The sequence below is a fragment of the Podarcis erhardii genome, assembly GCF_964252035.2.
Source record: "Podarcis erhardii genome assembly, chromosome: 13".
Taxonomy (NCBI): domain Eukaryota; kingdom Metazoa; phylum Chordata; class Lepidosauria; order Squamata; family Lacertidae; genus Podarcis; species Podarcis erhardii.
In genome coordinates, this window is record NC_138502.1 from 3,721,712 (window position 1) to 3,738,843 (window position 17,132).

At 50.1% G+C, this 17,132-nt stretch overlaps 1 protein-coding gene across 1 annotated transcript in view; it reads left to right on the forward strand.

The window, feature by feature from the left end:
• The first annotated feature begins 280 nt into the window (after nt 1-280).
• DNAH2 (dynein axonemal heavy chain 2) overlaps nt 281-17,132 on the forward strand; it is a 141,691-nt gene continuing 124,839 nt past the window's right edge. The window contains exons 1-2 of the mRNA XM_081835573.1: nt 281-458; nt 4,073-4,218. Coding sequence (XP_081691699.1) covers nt 4,089-4,218 — 130 coding nt within the window. The 5' untranslated portion in view covers nt 281-458; nt 4,073-4,088. The remainder of the gene's footprint in view (nt 459-4,072; nt 4,219-17,132) is intronic.

The window sequence follows — 17,132 nt, forward strand, 5'->3', positions numbered from 1 at the left end:
TTGACAAGCCTTTTCCCTCCACAACGCTCACTTTTTGCGCCTGTGTAGTGATTGACATCGTCAAGCCACCGCCCCGCCCCTCCGCCGGGCTCCTCCCCATTCCCAGCTGACACGCGCAAGGCCAGGAAGGCTCTCTTTAGTCCCTCCTCCTCACGTCACTCACTGCGCTCACAGCCCCGCCCCGCTTAGCAAATCCCGCCTCCCCTCCGGTTATAAATTACGAGGCGAGCGCGCGCCTCCTCGCCCTCGCAACGGTTGCTTGAGGCAGCCTTTTAGGCCGCGGGGCCCCTCCCTCGCCGCCCCATTGGTAGCCTCGCGGAGCTCACGCTCCTCCCCTAAGCTTTGCCCGTTGATCCGTTGCCCGGGGAAACGTTGAGGGGTGGGCGGAGTCTGGGAAAGGACCAAGAGCGTTTGGAGTTGTAGGGGGGGAACAGGTGCCAAGTTGGGAGCTGGGAAAGGTGGGTATTGTGGAGGAATTGGGGGGGGGGGGGAGACGGACGCAACGTGGAAATGGGGTGGGGGGGGCTGGTTGGTGGAGGGGGCGGGGGGGCAAATAGGGGACGGCGGCTGGAAAGGGACAATTGGGTTCCAGTGTGGTTAAGGTGCTGCACTTGGGCTCAGGGAGACCCAAGTTCGAATCGTGACTCAGGTTAGGACTGTTATAGAAAATAATAATAATAATAATAATAATAATAATAATAATAATAATAATTTTATTTATACCCCGCCCTCCCCAGCCAAGGCTGGGCTCAGGGCGTCTAATAATAATAATAATAATAATAATTTTTTATTTATACCCCGCCCTCCCCAGCCAAGGCCGGGCTCAGAGCGGCTTACAAACAATAATAAAAACAAGAAGAATGATTACAACTTAAAAACAAAAATAAAATACAACATTAAAATAATGGAACATTAAAATATTAAAATGTAGCCTCATCGCAGGAGGAGAAGGAAAAGAAAAAAAAAGAGAGAGAGAGAGAGGGAATCAAATTGGCTCAATAATAACAAGCAATAATAAAAACAAATTGAATGAATACAACTTAAAAACAAGATTAAAATACCACATTAAAATATTAAAATGTTAAAATGCAGCCTCGTCACAGGAGGAGAAGGAAAAAGAAAGAGGGGGAGGGAATCAAATTGGCGCCAAGCCAAAGGCCAGGCGGAATAACTCTGAATAAAAAATTCCTTCCAGTAGCACCTTAAAGACCAACTGAGTTTGTTACTGGTAGTTGGTCTCTAAGGTGCTACTGGAAGGAATTTTGTTTGTTTGTTTCGACTACGGCAGACCAACACGGCTAGGTAAAGGGTAAAGGGACCCCTGACCATTAGATCCAGTCGTGACCGACTCTGGGGTTGCGGCGCTCATCTCACTTTATTGGCCGAGGGAGCTGGCGTCCAGCTTCCAGGTCATGTGGCCAGCAGGACTAAGCCGCTTGTGGTGAACCAGAGCAGCGCACGGAAACGGCGTTTACCTTTCCGCCGGAGTGGTACCTATTTATCTACTTGCACTTTGACATGCTTTTGAGCTGCTAGGTTGGCAGGAGCAGGGACCAAAGAACGGGAGCTCACCCCGTCGTGGGGATTCGAACCAGTGACCTTCTGATCGGCAAGTCCTAGGCTCTGTAGTTTAACCCATAGCGCCACCCGTGTCCCTTACACAGCTACCTACCTGTAAATAGAAAAAAATAGTGGGTTTGGCTTTTGCTGCCCAATTCCACAAGGGACTCTGAGTCCCCTAAGTCCATGATCGGTCAGAGATGAATGGATGGAGGTAAGATCCATAGAAAGCAAGGCAGATCTTTATTTTTCTGTTGCAACAGAGTTCCCTCCCCTCCTTGCAAGGAGGCAGGAGAGAACAATGGTGTGCAAGCCCCTATAAAGACTTTTGAAATTGCCCATCCTGTACCCCAAGACCACCCACCCAAACATCATACATCACAGAAGGAGGCGGTCTCCAGCAGAAATTTGAGAGGGTTGCATCTCTTCTGTCTGCCAGGATACCTGATCATGCCTTACTTGATTGCCTTTTCTGGGTAGCCTGGCCGTTCCTTTGAGAGAGTAAATACTTTGAGTTCCTGAATCTCTTACACATATTGATAGTTTGCTCAGCTTAACAGATACTTGCCAGACTGTATTTACAGGGAGGTGTAAGCCCCTACAGTCCAAAGACCACCGGAAAGCTATTCCCATTTCCTTCCTCCTTGCAGAGAAATATTTGAGGTCGATTTGAGAGAGTCAAAATGGCTTCGGGATTGCTCTCCTGTACTATTTCAGACATGTGGTTTATGTACTTACATACTGTATGTGTGTTTGCCTTGTACATTTATGAACATTTATTCTATACCTGAGACCTTAGAATTCTTATAACATGACTTTCCCTATTGTTATTTTTTTATTATATTTCTTAGTCGCTTTATAGAAAAAAAAGGTCTTAACAATATAAAATACAACCAGATAAAATCAATTGAAAATTAGGGGAATCAACCCTCCCTAGGCTACTGCCATTTCTCAGTCTACCTCCCAGGATTGTTGCATTGATAAAATGGGGGACAGAGGGCAGGACGCCTTGCCTGCTGCTCCAAGCTTGGAGAAGAGTGATGATATATCTATCTCCTGGCAAATGCTGAGGACAAAGATCCAGAGATCACGTTAAAGGTGGCCAAATTCTGTGCAGTTGCCATAAAATTTAGAGAACAAGCTGTGATATCATCATGATTAAGGTTTTAAATGACAACTTTGGGTTATATTTTAGTGAGTAAGATCTAATTTATATATTATAATTGCTGCTATATCTGTACTGTCCCTGTTATACTGAACTGCAAATTTAAATGTATCCCTATTTCATGACTTCCCTGATTTTGTATGTGAGCTGTGACCTGATTTTGTATGTGAGTATTTGGTCTGTGACCAAAATAATAAATTCAGTCATTTGATACCCCTATTACTATTACTATTATTAATTTATTAAATTTATATAATGCCCTTCAAAGGGCAGTTACCCTTGCATTTGATACTGGAGGTGTCGATTTTTAGGACCCACCTTATTTTTGTGATTGTAAGTAGTTTTAAGCTGCTTTTTAATGTTGGGTTTTGATGTCGTAACTTGCCCTGGGACCTTAGAGTGAAAGGCAGGTAATTAATAATAACAGCATAACATAACTGTAATAAAATAAAGGGGGTGACAGTTAGTCGGTGACGGTGCTGGGTCCTGGCTGGAGGATTGTTAAAGGGATGGATGCTGATCACATTCACATGTGTGGGTTGGTGAAAGACGTGCCCAGGGAGGGGGCTTGAGGTCAGCAGGTGAGGTGGGAGAGAGGCAACTAGTTGAATGCGATGATAGAGAGAATTGATGGTGTTGGAAGGAGGGTGTTGCGTGGGTTGAAAGTTGGTAGGTGGAAACTGACTGGCTGGGCATGGAAAGGTGTATAGAGTGATTTGGTTGGGAAGGTGACATGAGGCTGTAGTGAAGGACAAGGGATATAATAGCGAAGGCGGAGATTAGGGAGTATGGAGAAATAGCAGTGCTGCCCACCAAGATTTGTGCACGGGAACAGGTTGATCTTCTGATTGCTGGGCTCATGGAGGGGCATATTATTTTTCATTGCGCTTTATTTCTCCTGCCCAAGGAGTGGATAGATAGTTCTCACCTCATTTTACCCCCACACCAAGCCTGTGAGATAGTTTAGGGCAGGCTTCCTCAACCTCGGCCCTCCAGATGTTTTGAGACTACAGTTCCCATCAGCCCTGACCACTGGTCCTGCTAGCTAGGGATCATGGGAGTTGTAGGCCAAAAACATCTGGAAGGCTGAGGTTGAGGAAGCCTGGTTTAGGCTGAGAGAGAGAGAGATGCAGGGTTGCCCTCTGAGCTTCATGACTGAGTAGGGACTTGAACCCAGGTCCTGGCCCCTGAGACACACTGGGGGGCCACATTAAAGGAGGGAAGAGGAAGCTGTAAAGAAAGAGAGAGGGGAGGATGCAAGAACAAAGGCGATGACTCTAGCCAAAGAGCCATTCTTTCTGGCTTGTGTGCCTTGCCTTTCTTCACGGTGTTTATGACTTTTTACAGGATCCTGTGGTGAAAGATGAGTGCCAAGCGGCGTGGCACGCCTGGCGAAAAGAAAGGGAAGAAGACCAGCAGCCGTACAGCCCCTGTGCCAGTGCAGCAGCCGAGCGAAACGCCCCCAGAGCCACTCATCCCTGAGGAGCCTCCTGGTAATTCCACAAAAAGTTGTTTCCCTTTCAGGTGTACCGGTCCCAGATCCTCAGCCGCTGCTGAGTAGTCTGAGTGCCCCTTTGATCCGCCACCTCAGGAACGTTTGGCGCCCGTGACGAGGCTTTTTGCCGCTGGAGCCGGATCTTTTAAGTGTTGTGTGTGGGCTCCATCCTCGGGGGCAGCTGTGTGCCCTCACTGCTCCTCAGAGGCATCACAAAACTGCCATGTAAATAATGCAGTTGCCTATGGTGGCTTATTATTTTGAAGGGCTTTGCTAGCTCTGGGGAGGAGCTCATCAGACTGTCAAATGAGCTCCCCGCACCCTGACAACCACAAGAAGTTCCCCTCAGCCCCGAGTTGGCTTGTGAGATTTCTCACTCTTTCAAGCATACCTTTGCTGAAAGAAAGGAAGCTGATTGCTCAGATTGCAGCGTTTCATGTCTATTCTTTTTCCTTCTTCGTTTTTGTGGTGTGTTCCCAAGTACAGTGGTGCCTCGCAAGACGAAATTAATCTGTTCCGCGAGTCTCTTCGTCTAGCGGTTTTTTCTTCTTGCGAAGCAAGCCTATTGACGGCTTAGCGGATTAGCGCTATTAGCGGCTTTTAGCGGCTTTTAGCGGCTTTTAGCGGCTTTTAGCGGCTTTTAGCGGCTTTTAGCGGCTTAGCGGATCAGCTGATAAGCGGCTTAGCGGCTTAGAAAAAGGGGGGGGAAAGGGGGGAAAAACCGCAGGAACTCGCAAGCCCATAGGGAAATTCGTTTTGCGAAGCACCTCCAAAACGGAAAACCCTTTCGTCTAGCGGATTTTCCGTCTTGCGAGGCATTCGTCTTGTGGGGCACCACTGTAGTTCAGAATACACAGAGGCCTCCTCGTAAGAAGGGTAACATTCAGGTGGGGGGCAGCTGCAATGTTTTGGGAACCTTAGAGTTGAGAATGCCCACCTTCCCAGCTGCTTTTGTCCTCTCAACCCAGCTTCCCTCCTCTCTGCCAAGGGGTAGAGGAGGAACCCATCTATTTGCTGATCTGGGCTACCTTCTGCCCTTGAGCTCTATGCCTGCCCTCCATCCTCTTCCTCCCACTCTCCCTTCCAACGTTGCCCGCTGCCATTTGCAGACATTTCCGACGATTCCTTATTTTGCAAAAGTCCAATGCTGTGATTCCGTCCTGGCATAAAAATGGCTGAATCTGCATGTGACCAGCTGCGCTAGACCAGGGTGTGTGGATGGGGAGTGTGTGCAGGCAGCCTTTGGGTGTTCATCTTCTCGGTTCCTGATCCAGTAGGCAGTAGGAGCCCAGCGCCTCTTTCCATGCACCGATCTTACCTGGATCAGGCCGGCTGCCTTGGCGTAGTGCTGGCCAAGCAAACACTTGTGATTTCCTCGTCATTAGCATCCTTCCAAGCCATGCGTTTGGGTCTTTTAAATAAAATAATAATAATATGTTGCACCTTGTATAAGCTGAGCTAGGAGGCCAGAGCGGCCCCCCAAAAAAAGAATTCTTCTATTTCTGGACCTCGCCCTGTGGCATTAGAACCCCCCAAAGGTCATTGTGGGCAGTAGCCGCATCTCGTGCATTCTGTCTCCCACTCACCCCGCCCCCTTAGCACCCCCTCCCTATTCCTCCGGTGTGTTTCCACAGTAACCCATCGGGATTTCCAACGGCAGCTCTTCAAAGCTCCAAGCAGCGCTTGCATCCTGGCGGTGGTCCTCGTCTGCCTAATGTAACCGGGCGCAGAGCCCCTCTCCACCAATCCCATCTGCCACGACAGGCAGGGAAATGACATCCCCTGTCAGGCGATTGAATGCTGCCTGAATCGGGAAGTACAGCTGTGGCTGGGCCCCCACGAGCCGGAGCCGTGGGAGGCTCTTCTTGGCGAGCGCAGGGAGTTTGATTATGGAACAGGGAGTGCGGGAGAGGAGATGAAAGGGAGCTGGGCGAGAGGAGGGGAGGGAAGAGGCTGGACAGAGGTAGACCATCCTGAAGGAACATTGTGGTTCAGAGAAGGAGGAGGAAGCCCCCTCCGATCTGAACCTGCCCCTTGGCTAATCGTCCTGTCAGCTCCCCTGGGCTCCTTCGTCTTGTCCACGCTTGCTTATTCATCTGTTTGCTTGTTTATAATTTTTATAGATTTTTTAGGGGGGGGGTTTAAAAAAGCCCAGCTGGCAAAATCACGCATCGCCTCCAGTACTGATTTTAAACTGCACATAATCTAAATACAGAGCAGTGAGATGGGAGGAGGTCCACATGGGACGTGCTTCGGCATCAGGAAGGCTTATCTATTTATTTGTTACGATCATTTGATTTTGAAGTGGGGGAATGGATGCCAGCTGCTGGAGGAAGCCGCCTTGCCCTGCTTCCTCTTCCTCCTGGCAGCTACAGGTGTCTTGTGGGTGTCCGGCCGTGGATGGATTCTGCTCCGCCAGGAGGGAAGCATCCAGTGGCATTGGGCTCCAGCCTGGCCGCTGAGAGGTGCTGCCCCACTCCCAGAGCTGGTTAAGGCATATTATTCAAAGGAGAGTATTCCTGAGGCCTCCGAGCTGCAGAGGTGAAACAGATGACATGCTTGCGATGTGTGTGCAAGGGAACTCAGCCGTGGCGCCTGCTTCTAGTTTTCCAGGTTTTGCTCGTGCGCCACAAGACATGCCGCTCTGCGGGGGGCACAAACAAATGGCGGAGAGCCAGCCTTGCTCTGGACGTCTCTAACCAGAGATGGGAGGCTGAGCAGCGTTCCCAGTGCTCATGTTACAGATGTGGGGCAAAAGCATCCTGGGCCCATTACCTTTGGGGGGGGGTGTTTTTGTTTTTACAATGACCCCCTTAGCCAGTGTGGTGTAGTGTTTAAGAGTGGTGGGCTTGTAATCTGGTGACTGGGTTCGCGTCTCCGCTCCTCCCCATGCAGCTGCTGGGTGACCTTGGGCCAGTCACACTTCTCTGAAGTCTCTCAGCCCCACTCACCTCACAGAGTGTTTGTTGTGGGGGAGGAAGGGAAAGGAGATTGTGAGCCGCTTTGAGACTCCTTCGGGTAGTGATAAAGCTGGATATAAAATCTAAACTCCTCTTCTTCTTCTTCTTAGCTGCAGCTTTTGGAGGTTCCAGGGGGAGATATGATTTGCTTAAAATGTGTGTGTGTGCAAGGGTGGAATGGGGCTTGTAAGGGGCACCAAAGTTTCATAATTCCAAATCCTCTTGGATTGGACAGGTTGAGACTTTTGCCTTTCTTTCCTTGCTCCTGCTTCTCTGCAGGTGGACAGATTTTGACTCCATTTTGCTCCAGCTTTCATTGAGGTTTCCTGGACCCGTGGCTCAAAGAATCATAGAACTGAAGGGTTGGAAGGGAGCACAAAGTCATTTAATCCAACCCCCTGCAATGCAGGAATCACAGCTACAGAATCCCTGGCAGATGGCCACCCAACCTCTGCTTAAAAACCTCTAAGGAAGGAGAGCCCACCACCTTCGAAGGTAGTCCACTCCACTGTCAAACAGAACAGAAAGTTCTTCCTTGATGTTTGGTCAGAATCTCCTTTCTTGTCTCTTGAATCCATTGGTTTGGATCCTGCCCTCTGGAGCAGCAGAAAGCAAGCTTGCTCCATCTTCCATGCCCCTGAGATATTTGAAGATGGCTATCCTATCTCCTCTCAGTTTTCTCTTCTCCAGGCTAAACATACCCAGATCCCCAACCATTTGGGGAGAAAATGCCTGAAGCGATGGCACCTGGGGAGGGGGACCAGTTTCAGCCCCCCCTTCCCACCCACTCTGGGAGAGCCAGTCTTAGGTGTCGTCTTTGCAGCCCATCCATTCCTATGAAGGGAGTGGGCAATAGGCTATTTCTTGCCTGGGGATCCCACCTGCAGGGGCCACCTCCTGTTCTTCATCCCACCTTCTCCCTGTCTTGCCTCTCCTCCAGCAGCGGGTGGTGGAAGGAAAGGAAGCAGGATGGGACCTTGTCTGTCAGTTAACAATAGCAGGTAACCCCTGATCAGATGGCAGCAGTAGGAGGAGAGCAGACGACATGCGTCTCCCCAAGCTGGGTTTGGTTAACAATTGAGTTATCAATCCTGGGAGAGACACCTCGCTTGACAAAAAGCTCTATGAGCCTTAAGGAGAAACGAGATCTTCCAGTTTTCCTGAGAGAGGCACCCTCTCTCGCCTAGGGTTTAGGGTGGGGATGGAAAACCTCACATCCAAAGGCTCCAGGGCTCTTTGTCCGACCCTCAGGCCTTTCCCCAAGCCACACACCCCCTCTCCAGGCCACTCATTGGCCCTGCTTGGCACCTCCTTGAGTGCTTTTGCCTGGCTGGACTGTGTCCTTGAATGGTGGACAATGGCTCCTGTTTACCTGGATGGAGGAGGGAGAGAGGGCTGTGTGTGTAAACCTCATCTGTTACATCCCTTGCTCTGCCCACTTTTTGCCTCTGGCCCTGCTCACCACTGGCACGCAGGCCCTTGCCTCCAGGAGAGAATGTGGCTGGACTGGAAAAACTACCTTGGACCTGGCTTATGGCCCATTTGCGAGGACAATGTATTGGAAAGCGGTTGGCCTTAGTCACGTTTGTAGCTGGGGGGCAGGCATGCCAGCTAGACCGAGGCCCAACGGGCTGAGGCACTTTGTCACACCCTCCCCAAGTTCTTAAGCAGCGGGCTGGGCTCCCCTCAATATTGTGTGGTTATGTTGCATGACATGTCAGCCCATCGTGTGAAATCGGTCCCCTCCATAGTGGGGGCAAGCCAGCGGCAGGCGCTTAGTGCCAATAGTTGGAGGAGACCTTCTCTTTGCAGAAACCAACCGAGCTCTGAGGACTTCTATGGCCATTGGATCTCCTCTGCAAAAGGCCAGTTAGTCAAAAGCAGGCTTTCTCAACCTTGGCGTTCCCGATGTTTTTGGCCTACAACTCCCGTCATCCCTAGCTAGCAGGACCAATGGTCAGGGATGATGGGAATTGTGGTCTCAAAACACCTGGAGGGCTGAGGTTGAGGAAGCCTGGTCAAAAGCTAGCCACATCCTCTGGATGTGTTCGCTGCAGCAGTATGCCATAGCTACTCTTCTCTGATTTGCCTCCCTCCGAGGGAAACGCGCCTGCTGCAGTTTCCCCCCTCTCCTGCTCCTTGCTTGCTGAGTCTGTGCTTTCACGTTCCAGTTGTGCCAGCTGCTGTATCCCTCCCGCTTGCCATATGGTGAGAGCCGGCGTTAATTTTGCACATCACACTATCCCGGCACAGGGGCTGCCTGCGGTGGCCTTGCCTGCCATCCCCCAGTCCTCTGATCTTCTCCAGGGAAAGTTGCAGCAGTCCTTTTATAGGAGGAGGACAACGCAGCAAAAGACAGACAGCTATACCCAGGCATTCTCTGGTCCCAGCCTCACATCCATCAGGCTCCCAGAAGGAGAGCTTTCTATCCTCTTGATCGAGTGTGGATTTGGTTATGCTGCCTCAGGCACTGAAATGTCTCTGGCAGGCCTTCCTTCCTGCCTTCCCTTTCTGTATCTCCTGCAAGCCCTTCTCTGGTGTGGGGGGGGGAGGAGAGAGAAATATGGGGGAGAAAATAAACCCTTCTCAAACTGCCGCTTTCAATAACTATTACACATTTTAGTGCATGACAACTCCTGACACACAAGCAGGTTTACGGGGAAGTTAATTGTAATTTGGTTTGACAACTCCAAATGTTCCGAAGAAGAGCTGAACTCTTGTCTCCTAAAATCCATGAGATTTTTTTTTATTTCTTTTTAAAGAAATACAAAATTACTGTTTGGGTTCTTTTGATTTGCCAGTTAGGATCCACGCCGCAGTCCTGGTTTCAAAACCCACGCTTAAGCACACGCACAGAGCACGCTGAAAGCCGAATTTTCATGAATTTTTGAAAATCAGGTGTGTACAGTTCCCTCAGAGTTTGGCAGGGCTTTGTGCAAATGAATGTCAGCTGGAGCAGGAGATCCTGCCGGGCATTACCCAGCTCTCTTTTAGACTCTCTGAGGAGGGGATGAGGCCAAGCTCTTGACAAGCTGGGACTCTTCTTTAGGAATCTGACGGCAGGATTAGATCAGAGGGGGTTCATCTAGCCCAGCATCCTGTTTTCACAGCAGCCAGCCGATGCTGCAACAGAAAGCCCACAGGCAGGACTTCTGAGCACAACAGCAGCCCTCTCCCCTCACTTAGAGAATCATAGAACTGTAGAATCAGAAGGGACCCGAGGGTCATCTAGTCCAACCCCCTGCAATACAGGAATCTCAGCTAAAGCATCCAAGACAGGTGGCTTTCCATCCTCTGTTTGAAAACCTCTAAGAGGGGGTCCGTTCCACTGTCGAACAGCTCTTGCCATCAGAAAGTTCTTCCTGATGTTGAGTCGGAATCTCCTTCCTTGTAACTGGAAGCTGTCAGAGAGCAAGCATGCTCCATCTCCCATGCAACAGCTCTGGTGCGGTGTCTGGTGCGGTGTTCTTGGCTGGCTGCAAGAAGTGTCGTGAGTGTCTCTTGGGTTCCTCAAAGCTCTCTCCCAGAGCAGTTGGGGCCTTCCCAGAAGCACCGCTGCCGAGTGTTCCTATGCCAAGAGACCTCTTTGCTTTCTTGGAGGGCGGAGCGGGTCTTGAGAGCCTGGGATGGGCTTCCAGTGGAGACCTTCATGTTTTGAGCAGCTCCTCTAAAGATGCAAAACCCAAAGGGGATCTGCCAGAACAAGTTGGGTTCTTGTAGCATGTGGATGCCTGCAGATGGCTGTTGCACTCGGCTAGAGCCCACCCAACTGGGTTCCAGAGCTGTGCTTTAAAATAGAGTAACTCCAGCCAGCTTTAAAGAGCGGCTGGTAAAACCCAACCAGATGGGCAGGGTAATAATAATAATAATAATAATAATAATAATAATAATAATAATAATAATAATAAAGCTGAGCCTGCAAAGCCCCAGCCAAGGAGACGGCTGCCTGCTTTGTGTTGCTGACGAGAGGCCTGTGAGTTCGGAGGAGCACTTATCTCCAGTCGACCATCGACTATGAGGAAAACAGACACTTTTAGGGCAGCCTTACTGGGCCTCCTAAGCCCATCCTTGTTTCAAGGCCATAGTTTTCAGGCCAGGGAGGCCCCAAGTGGCGAGACGGCACTGTGTGGGGCTTTTATTATTGCATTTCTATCCCACCTTTCCCTCCAAGTACCTCAAGGGGGTACCCATAGCTCTCCCCCTCCTCATTTAATCCCCACAGCAACCCACGAGGTAGGTTGGACACAGAGAGGCAGTGGCTGGCTCAAGGTCCCCCAGTGAGCTTCATGGCTGAGTGGGGTTTCGAAACCTGGTCTCTCCCAGTTCCTAGTCCAACACTCTTATCATCATGTTGTCTCATGCTGGGGGTTGGCAGGTTGGCTGGGTGACCCATAGGAAGCTCATTCCCCCCCCCCCCATTGCAAAACCCTGTCTTTGTGGGGGGGAACCTCCCCCATTGCAAAACACCAACGCTATTTGAACGTTTAAATATATGAATAACTGGATACCTGTTGACTTTAAATGGGTGGGAACATGGGGTGGTGGTGGGTGTTTTTTCCATGTGGGGAAAAATACTAGTGACCTGTGCCATCCCCTCCCCCTGCAGTGACTTTGGGATGTTGCCATTGGTCTAACTCAGCATCGTCCACACCAGCTTTATTCCAACTTGGCCTTTTCTGGATGTTTTGGACCACATCTCGCATCAGCCCTAGCCGGTGCTCAGTGGCTGATGGGAGTTGTACTCCAAAGTGCCTGCTGGACCCTGGATTGGGAGAGGCAAGGCTGCCCCTGTCTGCCTTAGCAGCAGCTTTGCAGGGTTTCAAGCGTGAGCTTTCCCCAGCCTCACCTGGAGAAGCCCGGGACTGAACCAGGACCCTCTTGCAGGCCGCGAAATGAGCTGCGCCGCGGAGAAATAATTAGATCTTCCTCCTTGCAATTTGGAACAGTGCGCCCCTCCCTCTCCCTGATTGCAATTACACCCATGGGTGGGTCTCGCTGAGCTTGGAACGTGGTATTGGTGGGGCAGGCGCTGGAGAGAGGGAGGCTCAAACACTTGTGCTGAATGCCGACACCTGCAAGTGCCACTCAGATCCCATCTGCCTTCTAAGCCTTTAGGCAAAACGCAACCAAGTATTATTACTTTTTTAAAAAAAAAACTGTTTTTAATATATAAACAGAAGCTTTTTTGGAATTCTGTGACAGCTGCCTTGATCTGCATCGGAGAACAAAGCCTTTTCCCCTAGGATGGGCCTGACAGCAATTGCGGGTTGTGTGTGAATGAAGCAACGTGTGGTTCAAGAGGTGTGCAGACCCTCCCCGCCGATCTTTACGAGGGGGTCTTGGGGTGCACCTCTCAGACCGCCCAGCCTAGCTGCCTGCAATCTCCAAATGTCTTTCAGTTTGATGCCGACTGCATTCTCGATGGCCCTTCAGTTTTCAGCACGCTGCCTGCTTATGAATTTATTTCCTTCGCCTCCCTTATTTTCTGTGGGGCCTCTGGGACCGTGGGGAGCTGCAGTCTACCAAGTTGCCCTTGGAATCTCTCTGCAGGTGGTGTTTGCTTTTGGCAAGGGTCCAGTTGCCAAAAATAGCTGGATTGGGAAGGACTGACTGTGCCTGTGGCCCTGAGCGCTTCGCACCTTCCTTGGCACGAGTCGTTCACACTTCTGCTCTGCCCTTGCTATGTGGTTGCGGCGCACTTGGGTGTCATGGAGCCGGGAGTGACCTAGGAGGTCATCTGCTTAAACCCCACTGCTCAGTGCAGGATGCAAGCACAACGCCCCTGGCGAATGGCCATCCTTGAAATGCAAACTGCACACCGTATTCCAAATTACTATTGCACCATAGAAAAGGGTGCAGAGCCAGTGTGGTGTAGTGGTTAAGAGCGGTGGACTCGTAATCTGGGGAACCGGGTTCGCGTCTCCGCTCCTCCACATGCAGCTGCTGGGTGACCTTGGGCTAGTCACACTTCTCTGAAGTCTCTCAGCCTCACTCACCTCACAGAGTGTTTGTTGTGGGGGAGGAAGGGAAAAGGAGATTGTTAGCCACTTTGAGACTCCTTCGGGTAGTGATAAAGCGGGGTATCAAATCCAAACTCATGAGCTGGACAGTGTGGGTGTACCCAGTGTTGCTCTTACCCAGAGTGGAGTCTGCTTTGAAAGCTGGTCAGTAAATATCTCTGAGCAACCACACCGACTTCTTTAGATTTCTCCCATTTCCCCCCTTCTCAGTGAAATAGAATAATTGAATCATAGAGTTGGAAGCGAACACTAGTATCATCTAGCACTGCCCCCTACGATGCAGGAATGTTCTTTCCCAGGTGGGGCTTGAACCCACAACCCTGAGAATAAGACTCTCATGCTCTACCGACTGAGCTATTGGCTGGTCCAGCGATTGAACCATCAGCTTTTCACTTTCCAGAATCTCTCATCCCTCTTGGACTCGTTTCCTCTTTCAGAATCCCTGGCCACGCACCTCACCAACTTTCCCCCAAGCTCATTAAAATCAGCTTTCTGCGTCTGACTCCGCTCAGTTTTCACATCCCTCGCTATCATAAATTCAAAGATGACACGGTCACTTTCCCCCAAGGTTCCTGCCACTTCCAGTTCATCAAATCGTTCTTCTCCGTTGGTCAGGATTAACTCCAGGATAGCAGACCCCCCCCCCCTTTGCTCCTTGCTTCACCTTCTGAGGAACAATGTTGTCAGCCGAGGAAGTCAAGATTTTATTGGACGTTGCATTTGTAGTGCATATTTAGACATTCCGCAGGTGTCCAGATGGTTGCAAGCTCCCCGTCTCTGCCACAGTTTGCCTCGTGCGAAAGTTTTGTGATCTCTTCCAGGAAAACAACACCCTTGCCCTCCGGTTAGTTGGATGGCTTGCAGTATGTTGCCACAACACTCTCACTTTGGTTTCTTCTCTCTTCTTACCCAGGTGCTTTCAACAAGACTGATCCATGGATTTCTGCACAGCTGTATTTATTATTTACATGTAAAGCTACTGTTCTCTCCCTCTCTGATGGGTTTGTTCCTTTTGAGCAATATTCCATATTCCAACCATGTCTCATCCCACCAGGTCTCAGATCATACCTATCTTCCCATAGTAGGTTTTTGAGTCCATTCTCTCGGTTTTCCATTGACTCTTTGTGTTAGTATATAGATTTTGGTCTGAAGCTCAACATCAAAAAAACGAAGATCATGGCCACTGGTCCCATCACCTCCTGGCAAATAGAAGGGGAAGAAATGGAGGCAGTGAGAGATTTTACTTTCTTGGGCTCCATGATCACTGCAGATGGTGACAGCAGTCACAAAATTAAAAGACGCCTGCTCCCTGGGAGAAAAGCAATGACAGCATTTTAAAAAGCAGAGACATCACCTTGCCAACAAAGGTCCGTATAGTTAAAGCCATGGTTTTCCCTGTAGTGATGTATGGAAGTGAGAGCTGGACCACGAAGAAGGCTGATCGCTGAAGAATAGATGCTTTTGAATTCTGGTGCTGGAGGAGACTCTTGAGAGTCCCATGGACTGCAAGAAGATCCAACCTCTCCATTCTGAAGGAAATCAGCCCTGAGTGCTCACTGGAAGGACAGATCCTGAAGCTGAGGCTCCAAGACTTTGGCCACCTCATGAGAAGAGAAGACTCCCTGGAAAAGACCCTGATGTTGGGAAAGATGGAGGGCGCAAGGAGAAGGGGACGACGAAGGACGAGATGGTGGGACAGTGTTCTCGAAGCTCCCAGCATGAGTTTGACCAAACTGCGGGAGGCAGTGGAAGACAGGAGTGCCTGGCGTGCTCTGGTCCAGGGGGTCACGAAGAGTCGGACATGACTAAACGACTAAACAAATAAAAAAAAACAAAAGTAGATTTTGGATGCTCTGGGTGTTGTAATTTTAAATGTTTCTCTGCAAAATCATGGGCACCACCTCTGGCATTCTCCCTCTTCCCTACATGGTCTTGCCCTGTATACTTGGCTCAGCACTCATCCCTGGACTTTTGCCTTCCTCCCCTAGGGGATTTAAAGTTAAGCTCTCTTGATCAGGCTTTCAAGACTTACAGTCTTAGGCGGTCCATTCAGTATTTCTACTGGCTGTGTTCCTGTGTGGAACGTCAGCAGGAGCCTGCAGTAGCCGAGGAGCCTTGGCAACCACTCTGATATATCTTGAATGCATACCCACTATCAAAGTTGGAGGCAGCAATACTTCCAGATGCTGGTTGCCTGAAACCAGAGGAGGGAAGGGAGCTTTTGTGCTTGAATCCTCCTTGCAGGTTTTCCGCAGGCATCTGGTTGGCCACTGTGAGAACAGAATGCAGCACTAGATGGGCCTTGTGCCTGATCCAATCGCCATCACACTGGGTGTTGTTCTTAATGCCCTGTGGAGCATGGGGGTGATGCTTCTGCTAATGACCTGGGGCCACTGTCCAGTGACACAGCATGTCTCCTCATTCTTTCGGTCCTGAGGGCCATGCTCTTTCACAGAACTTCTTGCCCTTTGTGTTCTTCTTGTGACAGAGTGACTGCCAGTTGGTGCAGACCAGGATGGCCAACTCCCAAGAGACTGCAATCTGCTTACAGAATTAAAAACTGGCGGTGATCTACCTCTGGTTTTTTGGGGTTCAGGTCAGAGTTGTTGGCCTTTTTGGGGGGAGAAGGAAAGCCACACTTTGGGGGGGGGGTGTTCAGGTCAAAGCTGTTCAGTTTTTTTTAGGGAGGAGGAAAGCCCCGATTTTAAGGATTTTTGCGGAAAAGGAGGAACAGCCGCTCACCAACAAACAGCCTCACATTGTTAACTCCTTCTTCTGTTCTGCAGATTGTGCAACAATGGAGGGTGGGCTGAGGGGGCGGGGCTGGAATCGATTTTAGCAATGCTAAAGGGACCCAACGATCGGCCACAATCTACCAAAACCTCCCGGGGATCTACCAGTAGATCACAATCGACCTGTTGGACATCCCTGGTGTAGACACTACAAAGGTAGATGAATCCATGGCCTCACTCTGTGTAAGGCTTCTTGACTTGATGGAAACCTCTGTCCTTAGGTGTCCTCTCAAGAGCGCATCTTGGCTCCGGCTCTTATTAAAAAACCAAAAACCTTTCATCCTCCCTAGTAGGATTGAGTGCTCAGATCTCTTGATGAGCCCACCATCTTCCTGGACTCCTCCTAAAACTTCCCTTCTAAACTTCCTGAGTGAGTGTCTTTCTACAGAGCTGTGCTGATGACTTTGGGTTGGCCGGGGGGGGGGGAATCTGTGTGGGGCTGGGGTGGGCGACCCTTCCTCAAGAGGGATGTGTTCTACATTAGGTGGTCTCCTTGAACCCTCAGACTCTGTGATTCAACAGGAGTTGCCCCCAACTAATTGCCTGGTACAAGCAAGGCCTGTGAGAGGGAGGAGTGTGGCAGAAAGGTGTGTAGACCCGCAGATCCCTTCTGCTGTGCCAGCTTTAGAGCTCCGGGCACCACCTCTGCCCCAAAGATGCCACAGCCCTTGGGTGCACTTCTGATTCCTAGAATCATAGAATCGTAGAGTTGGAAGAGACCACAAGGGCCATCGAGTCCAACCCCCTGCCAAGCAGGAAACACCATCAGAGCACTCCTGACATATGGTTGTCAAGCCTCTGCTTAAAGACCTCCAAAGAAGGAGACTCCACCACACTCCTGGGCAGCAAATTCCACTGTCAAACAGCTCTTACTGTCAGGAAGTTCTTCCTAATGTTTAGGTGGGATCTTCTTTCTTGTAGTTTGGAACCATTGCTCCGTGTCTGCTTCTCTGGAGCAGCAGAAAACAACCTTTCTCCCTCCTCTATGTGACATCCTTTTATATATTTGAACATGGCTATCATATCACCCCTTAACCTCCTCTTCTCCAGGCTAAACATGCCCAGCTCCCTTAGCCGTTCCTCATAAGGCATCGTTTCCAGGCCTTTGACCATTTTGGTTGCCCTCCTCTGGACACATTC